A 14,270-nucleotide genomic window follows, 5' to 3' on the forward strand; every position below is an offset into this window, starting at 1 on the left:
CACCCTGGTCCGTGGAAAAATTGGACTGGTCCCTGGCGCCAAAAAGGTTGGGGACCACTGGTCTAAAACATCTGGAGGACATCACGTTGGGGAAAACTGTTCTTGAGAAACAGCTACGATTGACATTTGTCTAGCATCTATATGCAAGATCACAGCAATATATGTTCGTGATCCCAGATCCATTTCAGAAAAGTTGACATAAGTAACCAATCTGCCATATTTCCATACCTATGTATGCTCACCATCTTCACTGACATGTGTTGTAAGTATCAAATGTAGTGTCATAAACAGTCCTTAATAGTAATTTGGTGAAATTCTTATGAGCTATGTTGTGTCCACTGACAATTTCCTCCAGTTCCTTTGTGGCTTGCAGATGTCAGGCACCATAGTTTTTATCACTGGGAAAAACCACTTCCCCTGCCCACCAGCTAGTGCATCTATTGTTAGGTCAAATGGTACAGCAAGTCTTTGTAAGTGTGATGGGTGCCTTTTAGATAGTGTCTAAAACCTTACAGGTGACAAAACGTCTTCCCCATGCTGTTATCATTTTTATTATATATATAAAATAGTATTCTATTGCTCTGCAATGCCAGCACTAGAGCACTCATCCAATTGCTTTCTAAAAAAAGAGCAGCACAACTATTTTCCTACTAAAAGGCTCTCTGTCATCCATTGCATTCTACCACCTCTAGCTGGTGGCTCAGCTATGCCCCTTTCTGGACAGGGATAACCTGGTTTCAGTAATCTATGCTCTGGTAATCTCCAAGTTAGATTACTGCAATGTACTCTATGTGAGGCTGCCCTTGAAGACTGTTCAGAAGCTGCAGCTTGTGCAAAATACGGTGTCCAAGTTAATAACTGGGACCAGAAGGTTTGAGCACATAAGACCAATTCTGGCCTGCCTGCATTGGCTGCCTGTATATTTCCGAGCCCAATTCAAGGTGCTGGTTTTAACCTAAAAAGCTTCACACTGCTCAGGACTGCAATACCTGATGGGACGCCTCTCCTGACCTAAACCTGCCCAGACATTACGATCAACATCTGGGGCCTTCCTCCGAGTGCCTTCTCTGAGGGAGGCTCATAGAGTAGTGACACGGGAGAGGGCCTTCTCAGTGGTGGCCCCCTTGACTATGGAATGAGCTCCCCACTGAGGCCCCCTGGTGCCAACACTGTCATCTTTTCAGCGACAGGTTAAGACTGTCCTCTGTGCCCCGGCATTTAATGGCATATGATGGGGCATTTATGCCAGTCTTCTGAACAGGTCTAGTATTGTATTGAAACTGTTTTTAGCTGTGTAAATGCTTTTACATTTTGTATATTTAAATTTTAATGCTGTATTTTATGCTGTACTTTTATGCTGTATTTTATTGTCTTATGAATTGTCGTAAACCACCCAGAGAGCTTCAGCTATTGGGAGGTATAGAAATAAATAATAAATAAATAATAATGTGGACAGAATATTGCTTTCTGTCCACATTACTCCTAGGACAGGTGGGCAACTTGTGGCCCTCCAGATGTTTGGCCTATAACTCCCATCAGTCCTAGCCAGCATAGCCAATGGTGAGGGATGATGGGAGTTGTAGGCCAAAACGTCTGGAGGGCTACAATTTGCCCAGTCCTGTGCTAACATTTTGTTCCTCTAAGAGCAAACTCAACTCAAGTAGTTTAGTGCCTATCAGTTTGGAAGTGAAATAGGACTGCCCAAAAATATACAGCTTCTACATACCTGGGGTAATCACTGTATATACAGAAGTACATGTTTTTGTGAACTAAAATAAAATAACATTTAAAAATGACCAACTGCCTGACAGAACCCTGTGAGCTTACAGAAGGTTGATGGCAATTGCAGATATTTCAGTGGGGGTGATCTGCAAGTGCCACTTTCCCTGTTACAGTAAAAATAGTCCTCTTCTGCCATGTCTTTATGGAAAGCATCTCTCAGCCTATAGCATAATGTGTTTTAAACTGAGCTTGAGGATTCCAGCAGAACCTGAACTTCTAAAAGTTATCATTTTCATCAACTTTTTCAATTTCTTTTTCTGGAACTAACATAGTCAAACCGTATGAAATGAGGCTCTCCATAACACTGCCGAATGTTTTCTTCATCAGGGCTGAATCTTATTATTAACATGAAATGGTTGTGATTTCCTATAAAGAAGCAGGAAATTTGTCATGAGTTGTGGCTGTCGTATGTTTAGGGCCAGCCTCTTTTAAAACATTAATTTTATTTTTGTTGCCACTATTTAGGATTTTAAGGCGACCCTTTGCACATGAAATTTTTTAGAGGTACACACAAAGGGCAGTATCCAATACTGCCTGGGCAGAAAGGAGCTCCGCTAACCAGTCCCCTTCCAGAAACGAGTGTTTCCAGGGTTACTTTTACAACGGTGAATTCCCTGCTGTGGAAGTGGTGGGTCTCGCGAACACAATGGAACTGGTGGAGGTGGAGCATCAGTATTGGATACTGCTCAAAACATTATGTAACTATGACATGGAAAGGTATTCAGGAGGCAATGAATCTGTGGTTCTGGCCAAATGCATTAAATAGGGAGGGAGAAAGGACAGCTAAAGCTCCTAGCCGTCTCTGCTGATCTACAGAAAAACAGTGGCCTTCACCTTTGAAATCGGACAATGAGAGGACTAAGAACTAGGGATGTACAAAAGTCACTTACCTGTTCGCAGATTATGTTGACGGTGGGTGGGAGGCTTTCCGTCCCTCCCTCCGGAATCCTCACCGGTGGGGAGGCACTCCGTTCCTCCCCCCAGGAATTCTCCGAAGCTGGCTGTGCTCCGCGGCAGCTCCGTGGAGCAGCCAGCCAGGCCAGAGCCATCCGCAGCCGGATTTCCGGCCGCAGAGGGCTCTGGGTAAAAAACAAAACAAAAAACCGCGTACGCAAATGGCGGTGGCTATGGCCGCCGCCATTTGCATTCCTTATTTTTGCAATCTTAATCTACGTAAATATTTACATAGACTATGACGGCGAAAATCAAGGGGAACGCAAATAGCGTAGCAGGCGCTATTTGCATCCCTTTTTGATTCCCCGTTTTAGCCTACGTAAATAGTTACATAGATTAAGAGGAATCAAAAAGGGACGCAAATGGCGCCCGCTAAGCTATTTGCGTTCCCCTTGATTTTCGCCATCATAGTCTACGTAAATATTTACGTAGATTAAGAGGGCAAAAATAAGGAACGCAAATGGCGGCGGCCGTAGCCGCCATTTGCATACATGTTGTTGTTTTTTTTAACCCACCTAGCACGTCGTCTTTTTTTTTTTAAACCTAGTCATGATAGGCTACGTAAATCTTTACGTAGCCTATCATGTCTTTTTCTTTTTCTTTTACAAGAGTGGAAATGGCGGTGGCGGCAGCCAGTCGGAAGACTGGCCGCTGCAGCCGCCACCGCCCAGAAGATCCACCCCAGGTGTGTCTCGTCCCGGGGGGGATCTGCGGGGGGGGGGCAGCAGGCTGTTCCGCCACGGAGTTCGGGGGGCTGAATGCACTGGCATTCGGCCTCACCGTGATCTGTGGCAGAATTCTCTGCCATCCCTACTAAGAACTAATCTTTTTGTGCTGGAAAGACATAATACATACCAGAGAATATGTAGCTGTGGGAAATGCTGTTGCTTACAACAGGTGATAATGAGGTAAAAGTCCAAAATGAGCAGGAGAGATTTGTCTTTATTCCCTTGTACTGAATAATTATCAAAGCTTGAGAGACAGAATTCTTAAGAACTAAACTTGTTGTTTAGTTCTTAAGTCGCTTCCGACTCTTCATGACTTCATGGACCAGCCCACGCCAGAGCTTCCTGTCGGCCGTCGCCACCCCCAGCTCCCCCAAGGTCGAGTCCGTCACCTCCAGAATATCATCCATCCACCTTGCCCTTGGTCGGCCCCTCTTCCTTTTGCCTTCCACTTTCCCTAGCATCAGCATCTTCTCCAGGGTGTCCTGTCTTCTCATTATGTGACCAAAGTACTTCAGTTTTGCCTTTAATATCATTCCCTCAAGTGAGCAGTCTGGCTTTATTTCCTGGAGTATGGACTGGTTTGATCTTCTTGCAGTCCAAGGCGCTCTCAGAATTTCCTCCAACGAACTAAACTTACTTTTGCTTAAATTTTCATAATTGTTTCACTGAGCACAAACGATACAAGGATGCCCGGAGCATTCTGAATGCAACAGGAAATGAAGAGAAACAACATGAAAATCAATATTGCTGTTTTTGACCTTGTCACCTTGTTCTTCTGGCTAGAATGAAAATGGCATTGTTTTGGAGTGCTCCTCATACTATTTAGTGTACATATTTGCTTCCTTCTGTATGCTTTTTTTCAATATTCACTGGTGCCTAAGCCATCTTGTCTGGTAAATGTACATACCAATGTTTTTTAATCTCATTGCATGGGGGCTCCTTAAGACAATAGCAGAAAAATAATTAAATATCCTGTGCAATCAAATCCTGCTCAGAAGCCCCAATGAATTCAATGAGACTTAAAGGTAAAAAGGTTAAGGTGTCCCCAACCAGTCGTGTCCGACTCTAGGGTGTGGCGCTCATCTCCATTTCTAAGCCGAAGAGCCAGCGCTGTCCGAAGACGCTTCCGTGGTCATGTGGCCGGCATGACTGAACACCGAGGTGCACGGAATGCTGTTACCTTTCCCGCTGAAGTGGTGCCTATTTATCTACTTGCAATTTCTTGCTTTCAAACTGCTAGGTTGGCAGGAGCTGGGACTGAAGACGGGAGCTCACTCCGTCACGCAGCACTCGGGTCTCGAACTGCTGCCCTGCCGACCTTCCGGTCTGCAGTTCAGCGTCTTAACCACTAAGACTTACTCCTAGGTTAAGGCTGCAATCCCATACTTGCTTACCTGGGAGTAACTCCCATTGAACTGAATGGGACTTACTTCTGCGTAGACATGTTAAGGATTGTGGCCTAAGCGGTACAGTGCAGTCTACTGAACTGAAGCACAAGCAAGGCAGCTGAAAAATAAAATCATACATACACCAACGAGTCTCCATGCCTCACTAATAACTGCATACTGGAGCCGATTCAGAGCAAACCCATCTATTTCTTTTGTCAGTTTAACTGGTGACTGACCAATCTTCTTCATCAGAGCATACGTTTTTTCCATTGTAGAAGGATCTGTTTCTGGGTGGGGAACCAATTCAACCAGAGGCACATAATATGGCGGGTTGACCTACACACAAATCATTGAGAGAGAGAGAGAGAGAGAGAGAGAGAGAGAGAGAACGAACAAGTTAATGGACATATTTTATTTATTTATTACATTTCTATACTGCCCCATAGCTGAAACTCTCTGGGCAGTTCACAACAACAGCATAAAATGCAACATGATAAAACATAATATAAAACTTCTATAAATTGAAAACTACAGTATAAAATGAAAGCAAAAACCAGCAGCAGTGAAAAGATCTAAAATACACTAACAGATTTAAAACAATAAAATCTGAAGAACTAAAATGCCTGAAAAAAATAGAAAGGCTGAAAAGACCACACCATAGGCACCCCCCAATAATCCCTTTAATCCTATCCCAAACCCTGCCTTAATCCCTGATTCTTCTCTCTTGCCCCCCAGGACCCAGAGCAAAGGCGGCAGCAGACCTGGTGGGAAACTCAGAATCACCAGAGAACCGCAGTGCTGTTGGCTACCAGAAGGCTCTATTGTCAGGGGTTTATAGGAGAGCAGCGAACTACTCAGGAGAAAGGGTCTACTTAGTAGGGAAAAGTCCCAGCTGCAACCAATAACCAGCAGAGAGGCTTAGTGATAACACACCTACTTTGCATGCACAAGGTCCCAGGTTCAATCCCCTGCATCTCCAGGTAGGCTAGGAAAGAATCCTGCCTGGAACCCTAGACAGCCACTGCCAGGCAGTGTTAACAATACTGAGCTAGATGGACCAATGGTTCCTAGAGGACCAGGAAGAGGCAATGGGTATATAAAACAGGGGTGGGCAACTTGTAGCCCTCCAGATGCTTTGACCTACAACTCCCCTCAGCCCTAGCTAGCATAGCTCATTGTGAGAGATCATGGGAGTTGCAGGCCAAAACATCTGGAGGATCACAAGTTGCTCACCCCTGAAAAGCCTTCAGACTCCTCTGCTGGGTTAACAGCTCCTTTTGAGCCAATTAGTTCCAGGTTCCATACCAGCTGAGGGTCATGGACAACACATTTATTTTAAGTATTTTTATACCACCCTGCAACCATATTCCCAAGGCCATTTATAAAACCATACCACCTCAGATTTAATGCAAAGAATCCCTTATTGTAAATGCCTCTAGATCAAAATGACACTTCCCTTGAAAACCTTACATATGAACATTTTAATTAAGACACTTAGGGCGCAATCCTATGGCCGCTAGTCAGTGGCTAGATGGCCATAGGATAAGTTGGTTCCCGGGAACCGCCCTCCATCCGCTCCCACGCTGCCTCCACCCCCTCCCGGCAAAATGAGGCATTCCTGGGGGGCACGTTGGGGCGGGAAAGTCAGAAATGCCGGTACGACACACCCTACATGTCGTCTGGCTGCCGCTTCCCGCGCTCCGAGGTCCCATGGCTAGACAGCCGAAATCAGCTGCCTAGCTGTAAATGCAGGGTGGCTGAAGCACAGATGGGACGATCCCCTCTGTGCTTCTCCTGCCCTGCATTGGATAGGCAGTCGCCTCCGAGTTTGGAGGCGGCCGCCTATCCTGACAGGATTGCACCCTTCAACTACCCCACTGCCAAAGTTAGGCAGTTCTAATATAACAAATTACCAAAAATATCTTGGTGTACTTACAGGATGTGCCACTAGACACTGTTTAACGTGCTTCAGTCCAGTGAACAATTTTGTAGGCAAAAGACAGGAGGTCGAGCTGCTCAGAATAACATTGTTACCGACAATAAGGTCTAACTGGCCAAATATCTTCTTCTTCAGCTCTAGGTTCTCAGGTGTGCACTCCTAGAATACAAAATAATTAAGTGTTTAAGATATGACAGAAGTCTTTGAATCAACACCTATTTCCACAAATGTATTTATTTCACAAACTTGGAAAGTAAACAAAGAAATAGTAATGATTTCTTTTTTAACATGTCATACTGGACATGTTATAGCATACTGGAGCTATATGGGTTTTGGAGATAGCAATGTCCTATACAGAAAAACTGCAGATGCATTCTAAATTTTAAAAAGAAAAAGAACTGGTTACGAGAATAGATTGCTTTTGGATTACTGGTAGAGGAAAAACACCTAAATGTTTGATTCCAGTTAACTGCTAAAAAATGACCTCACTCTAAAAATCTTTTTTTTTACTTTAAAATGTAAAGCAATGTAACATGTAGATTTAATAGTTCTTTATTAGAAGAGTGCCATCTTTATCTCACACACAATTAACAAGCTGAAAAATAAATATCCTTAAATAATTTTATTTTTTTATTTAGTACATTTATATCTCATTTTTCCTCCAAGGTGTATGTGGTTCTTCCCTCCTTCCTTTTATCCTCACAACCACCCTGTGAGCTAGGTTGAGCTAAGAGGTAGTTACTGAGCCAAGGACACCCAGTGGGCTTCATGGCTGAGAAGTGATGATCAGCTTCCAGGCAAGGTTTTTATTGTGCAAGCGCCTTGCCTCATTGACAAAGTTTTATGGGGGGTCCAGATGACGATGTATGCCATTGCTAAGCCTCCTGTTTTCACACCACACAATAAATCCATTGAGGGAACGATGAAATAGCTGCGCAGTGCCTTAGGACCGGTAGCGCTAAGACCCCTGCATTTGGAAGCACTCCTGATGTGCCCGCTAAGCCACAGTGGTTCACAATACCTTCCACAGGATAATGATGGGGTTGGCCACGAATATTTGTTTACCTCCAATGAAACGCCATCATACTTTTCCTGCGGCATGTGCTGCGCCTGCAATGTTACATCTAGGTTCTATTTCTTGATCAAGAAGTAAGTAAAATTCCAAAATCCATATTCATATAATACCTTTCTTAGGCCAACCAAATCATCACAAAACACGTGCAAGCTTTCTGAGATCTCCAGATCTCTTCATCAGGTGAAATGTTGTAAAAAGCAGGTGGGAGCGGGGAGGGAAAACAAACAAATATTCTGACTTGATGTTGGTCATGGTGTCCGTGTGATCACAATATTGAGATGGAATGGGGGAGGAAGGATCTGCAGACATTCAAATAAGACTGTAGTACGTGAAGTGATGCTTTCAGGATTTATCCATATGGTTTGAAGCAGCAGGAAGGCTAGGGAACGGAGCAGAACTGTTAAGATCATGCTCCCCAACTTCCCAGCATCTCTTAGCCACCCCACCACTGAGAGACAAGCCAAGAGACACGTCCCATCTGGCCTGGGTGTGAAGAGGCCATGTTCCCTACAGACAGTTACATCTGGGGCTCCTTGGCAGCACACGTCTTGAGCGGACTAGTTCCACCAACTTCACTGAAGGTCTCGTAAGGACAGCAGATGCATGAACACCTGAGAGCTGTTATCCACGTCATACAAACATCTCTCTGAGCTGCCCCACCTCTGAGAAACGAGCTGGGAGCCATCTGTAGCTGTGCTCCCAGTATTGTTTCATGCTGTTATACGTGGCTATGGTCATCACCTTTTGATTGGAAAATAGGGTGTACATCTTTAAAAATAAACATCTCCTTACTGCTTTATAAATAGAAATAGCTTGGCAATGGCAAGTTGTATTTTAAAGACATATGGATCTCTATGACCAGAACATCCAGGATGGTACACTTATTATGGAAAAGCTAATATACCAGGTTAGAGGTCTGATAGACCAGAATCTTTTCACACAAAGTGGCATCCCTTTTAGCACCTTTGTAATAATGGCTCTTCTTTAACTCATCCATCATCAAAGCATGTATTGTTTTCATCTAATGTAACAACTATCTAGAATAGAAATAATAGCCATGTCTGTATATTTCTATGCCCTAATGATGATGTAATATGTAATCTCTCTGCTATTGCTATGTTTTTCTTTTATCTTGTCCAACATTACTGTTTATAGGAAAAGATATTTTGATAAAAATGTAAAAACTAAATATATATTTGGCTGAGCTTCATATTCTTTTGCTTCAGCAAACATACTGGATCATAAAACATTTCCCACAAGGCCAGTGACCTCCCAGTGAAAGCTTTGCATTTCAGATTTAAACACTGTACCAGTTCAGTGACAAATCAGTGGACTTGTGGCAGATTTTTTTGGGGGGGGCAGCAGGGCAGGAGAGCCATTCCTGTTAGTGCAGAATGGAATTTCACTGAGTTTTTAAAGTCACAAAACTGCTACAATTTAGAGTGATAAACAGGTCTGCTTTAGAACAGAAGAGCCAACTATTATATATATATCTCCTTATTGGTGCAAAACAATGCTTTGGTCATAATTCCTGGAGCAGTTCAGTCTGCAAGCTGATTACCTGTAAATACTTTCCTTTAGCAAAGTCACAAGACTAAGAGAACTCTGTAGATACTTGTTCAAACTAATAAAAGAGCGACACTGAATAGTTTTATTGTGAGATTCTCCACCTGAAACCCAAAACCTTCTTTCAGATCAGATAATCACAGAGGTGAAGCTCAACACTCTTGGAAACTCAAACCTACAATGATTATGCAAGGCCTCTGAATAGACCATTTGCTGAGGGCTTCTTTGATAGTGGCACAATTGTATTCAATTTGTTGGACTGATGCAATAAAGGTTTCTGGCCTTGTCAAGCATGGATTTATTTTCTTAGGGAGACTGACTCCCTGAAGAATGGGGGGGGGGGTAAATTAAGGTCTAAACCAGCTATTAATCAAGGGCTTCATCACTTGCTACCAAGCCTCTAAAACTATTCAGTTCACCTGAGAAAAGATCAAGCATGAAATGGATAGGGCAGAGCACTGAAACTCACCACAGAGTAGAGTTCAGCTAAGTGAATGTTAAAGGACACTGTATATTCCTGTGCCCATTCCGATTTTGGTAAGGATCACACTTCTCATTTCCACAAAAACAGTGTACCATTATTTGAAAGCTCTAACACCTGAATACGGTCACTGTAACCTGACTTCCAACTCAATTGAACCTTGTTACAGCATCCCTTGTAAAAGCCTGATTAGGACATGCCAATTTGTTGGCTTTAAACAACAACAACAATAATTCACTGTTGAGAGTTTCCCCTTAGTTTTTATATTAAATGGAAATGTAGATCATTCACAGTAAACCACATGCTTGGACCCTAAGGACATAGTGTCCCTGAAAATCCCAAGTACCCTTAATGAATGCTGAATTGCTGTGGATTACTTTGACGCTTCCTATACATGCATGTAAAGGGATTGTTCCAGCCTTCACAATTTTGTTTCGTACTGTACCCACCAAAGCAATTTTACATGGTGTAATCTTTAAGTCAGCTGTGGGCAAATTTCAGGCTTGTGGGATCCATTGTTGTTTTACTACAAACCTGAGTTCCACCAACCAGAGCCTGGTGAAAAAGACTGTATCCAATGGTGTCATTCTGCAAACTCAAGTGGTGGTAGTGGACCGCCGCTGAATCTTTGTATTGCATAAGCAGCTGCCCATTACACTTGCACAAGTGGTTGTGCAACAGGTTGTGCAATGGTTTGCACAATGCATTGCATAAGAGTTATGTGCAGCTGGTTGCACAACAGTTTGCGCATGCATACCATGCAGCTGCAACTGTAGCTGGATTCTTCTCTTGCGCATAGTTTAGAACCTAGTTTCCGCTAGCACGTCATTTGTGCTAACAGGATGACAGAACTGGATAATGCCCATACACATAGAATTAAAGAGGAACTTGTTCTGAGTACCAAAACTGAACAGTGCTCACTGTCCTTCCATGCAAAACCCAACTTTTGTTTGCCCCAAACATTTTTCATAATATAATTTAGGGTGGAGGGGTAGTGATTTTGTTGCTACTACTGTTAAACAATTGTGAGTCAATTGTTGCTTGCTGATCTACTGCAAGCACACAGAGATCTACAAGTAGATCCAGAGCTACCTTCTGCCTACCCCTGATTTAGGTACTCGCTATATATGGGTTGAGCATTTTTATTATTTAAAATGTCATCTTAAAAAAAGAGAAAAGGCTGAGATCCAAGAGACAGAGTTCAACTCAGGGACAGTTCACCCATTCAAAATTTGGGATGGCCAGTCACATGTATATGGTATACATGTATACCTTATACATGTATAAGGTATACATGTATTTTGCAGGTATAATTAATTCAAGTGTAGGGCTAATTCACAACATAGGACCTTCATAGGAACAGCAGTCATTTGGGAAATGTACACCCATACCTTATACATGTATAAGGTATACATGTATAAGGTATGGGTGTACATTTCCCACGTGACTGCTGTTCCTATGAAGGTCCTATGTTGTGAATTAGCCCTACACTTGAATTAATTATACCTGCAAATACGGCCAGTATCCATGACCCCAACATCCCTTGATCAGCAAGAGGCAGTTCCTCTCCCTTAATGCTAGTTTAGGGAGTCAGTGGCTAGAAATATCTGTGTAGTTCTGGAAAACCTTTGGTTGCAATACTGCGACTAGTAGGTTTATGCTATACTGTGGATCTTCAGAAATGTCATGCATAAGCATCACAGAGTTAGAAAATTTACTTTCACAGTTTGATTTTGATATTTAAAAATCATAATTTACAATTAGTAATAAACAACAACACAGAAACACCTGCAGAATATATATTTAGAGGAGAAATTTAGTAGCCAGATACACTGAAGCCAACAAGGCAATGCCTATTTGGTATATTGACATCCAACTGCTTCCTTAAAAACTCCACCATCAGGATTTGTGTATTACATTATAATAGCTATTTTGATACTATTACAATGCTGAAGTAAACAACTCTCATCTTATTTTTCATCCATCTGAGCTCAGAACAGAACCTTGTCTCCAGTCCAATCAGCTAGTGACCCTGAGGATTATTTATTTGCCTTCCTGGAAGCACATGACTTGGTTCATTTGACCAAATTGTCTGGAATTAATCTGCTCTGCAGAGGTGTGCCTTGTTTACTCCTACCCTGCATCTGCAGCACACAATTATCTTGATCTTGTGGGTTAATTTCTGAGGGGCTGATGTTGGGAGGTTTGAAGTTTGAACCTGATGACTTTCCAGTCCCATCTACCCCTATGATTCCATGCTAACTTTTAAACAGCATTTTAACCACAGATTTTCTGAATTTATGCTCTGAAGATATAACAATAATATATTTTAATATTTATGCAGTTCCATGAGTATACCTCATGAGTATAGTTCCATGAGTATGCTTCATGGCATTTCATAACATGAAGAACAATACAGTTTATTGCCCTCAAAATGGCTACAGTCTAAAGTTTGTCAGTCGGAAGAGAACAGAGGGAGTGGTAGGATGTACGTATTTTGTTAAATCTGTTCTGTCTGTGTTTTGCAGATTGTCATGTATCTTTCTTATGTTTCATTCCGTCATCTGCTCATTGACAGACGCCCTCCCCCCCGGTAAAAAACTGGTCCGCATGTCCATGGAATCTGTGCGACTCGGAAAAAGGACATCCGCTGCGGAATTCGCAGGTCGGATCATAGAAAGCTGAACTCATTTGAATCCATTGCAGATTTCTCTGACGTCCCTAGGGAGGGGATACAATTGCAAGAGACAAGACTAGTGAAGGATTAATGTGAACAAAGGCAATTTTACATATATGCTTCCCTTTTTATCATATTTACCTCATCCCCCAAGTAGCTCATTTCAGCATCCTTAAGGTTTTCTCATTTTATCCTCAAAATAACACTTTAAGGTAGGTTAGACTGAGATTGAGAGGGATGAGCCAAGTAGAGATTTGAACCCAGGTCTCCATCCAAACATCATACTGGCTGTTCTTTCTCTGAGCAGCTAGACTCTAGATGGTGACTCCATGTAATGTACAAGATGCTTTACACCGTGCTGTCCTTAAAAAGCATTTGAGTTCAGTCCATTTTGAGTTCAGACCATTCTTATAAGGCTGATCCTCCACAAAGTATATCGCCTACTGATTAATTTCTGGATTTAATGTGTTCCGGTCTAGGCTACCTTAAGCAAAGCTTCTCCTTACCTAAGCCACCCCTACTTGCTGAGATCCACAAAGAAGCTTTGCTTCTTGCCACCATGCCGCAGAAGGTATCTCTGAGGGCTAGTGTCAGGGGCAGGGCCTTTTCTGCTATAGCCTTAGCCCTTTGAATTCCATCCCCAGGGAAGCCTGTGAACACCTACTACTGCTTATGTCTAACAGGCATGTAAAAATTGCTCTCTTTAAGACAACTTTCTATAGTTCCTCCATTTTGCATATCAGCTGTAAGCTTAAATTTGGTTTTTGTCCATTCCAACTTTTCTTATGAAAATGGTATTTCACTTTTATGTTGACTGATTGACATAAACCACTTTTGAATTCTGCTGTAAGAAGAGAGGCATGGTAGTATGTTAATGCATAAAGAAATAAGTAAAGAAAAAGAGCTGCTTATATAGATAATTTCACAATGGTACAATTTTTTTTTTTACTCAGAGTACTCTAAGCTTTCTCTAGGTTCTAAATCTCAGTAATAAATGTGCTTCAAAGTAGCTTATTAATTCCAGTGGCTCCTGTGGCAATAAACTGTCAGTAATCACAACTAGTCCAGACCTTAGCTACTGAAATACAGAATTAATTGAAGGATTAAGGAACAGCATTAGGTACGCTTCTATTGGAAAAGTGCTCTACATATCTAAACAATGCTATAATGCTCAGAAGCAAATATATGGTACACTAATACTTTTGCTGTTTTTATTAAATAAAACCTGATTTTAAAATTGCACCCATAGAGAAATATAAAGTTGAAGCAAAGCTGAAGTTATAAGTCCTTTATCTAACATTGTTTACTTGGACTTCCAAAAAGCTTTTGACAAAGTCCCTCATCAAAGACTCATGAGCAAATTTAGCAGTCACGGAATAAGGGCTTCTCCATACAGGGCTTTTATCCCGCGACTGAGATTGGTTACTCACGGAAGTTTGCGGGTCCTTTACATGACGTTGTCAACCACCAGGGTGTCTCTCATGCTAAATGACCTTTATCCTGTTTTTTTTAAAGATTGGAGATAATGAGCTATCAAATTACAGCATCTTGAGTTCCCTCCTGAAAAGAGGAAATCCCGCAATAAGAGGAGCTAGACCACAGCGCCATCTAGTCGCTGCATAATGAAACATATAGAACACGCAAATAAGGCAGGAAAAGGGGGGAAAGGGAAGCATGTGT

The 14,270-nt window shown here is 42.2% G+C and overlaps 1 protein-coding gene across 7 annotated transcripts in view; it reads right to left on the minus strand.

Annotated features, from left to right (window-relative positions):
* Positions 1-14,270, minus strand: part of CRYL1 (crystallin lambda 1) — an 89,261-nt gene that overhangs the window by 19,915 nt on the left and 55,076 nt on the right. For all 7 annotated transcript variants that reach the window (XM_084842826.1, XM_084842825.1, XM_084842823.1 and 4 more), the window contains 2 exons: positions 6,789-6,950; positions 4,994-5,188 (listed from right to left, as the gene is read on the minus strand). In XM_084842826.1, coding sequence (XP_084698952.1) covers positions 4,994-5,188; positions 6,789-6,950 — 357 coding nt within the window. The remainder of the gene's footprint in view (positions 1-4,993; positions 5,189-6,788; positions 6,951-14,270) is intronic.

This window comes from Heloderma suspectum, chromosome 3 (genome assembly GCF_057233095.1).
Source record: "Heloderma suspectum isolate Gila_16-S chromosome 3, 16-S_ref, whole genome shotgun sequence".
NCBI classification, from domain to species: Eukaryota; Metazoa; Chordata; class Lepidosauria; order Squamata; family Helodermatidae; genus Heloderma; species Heloderma suspectum.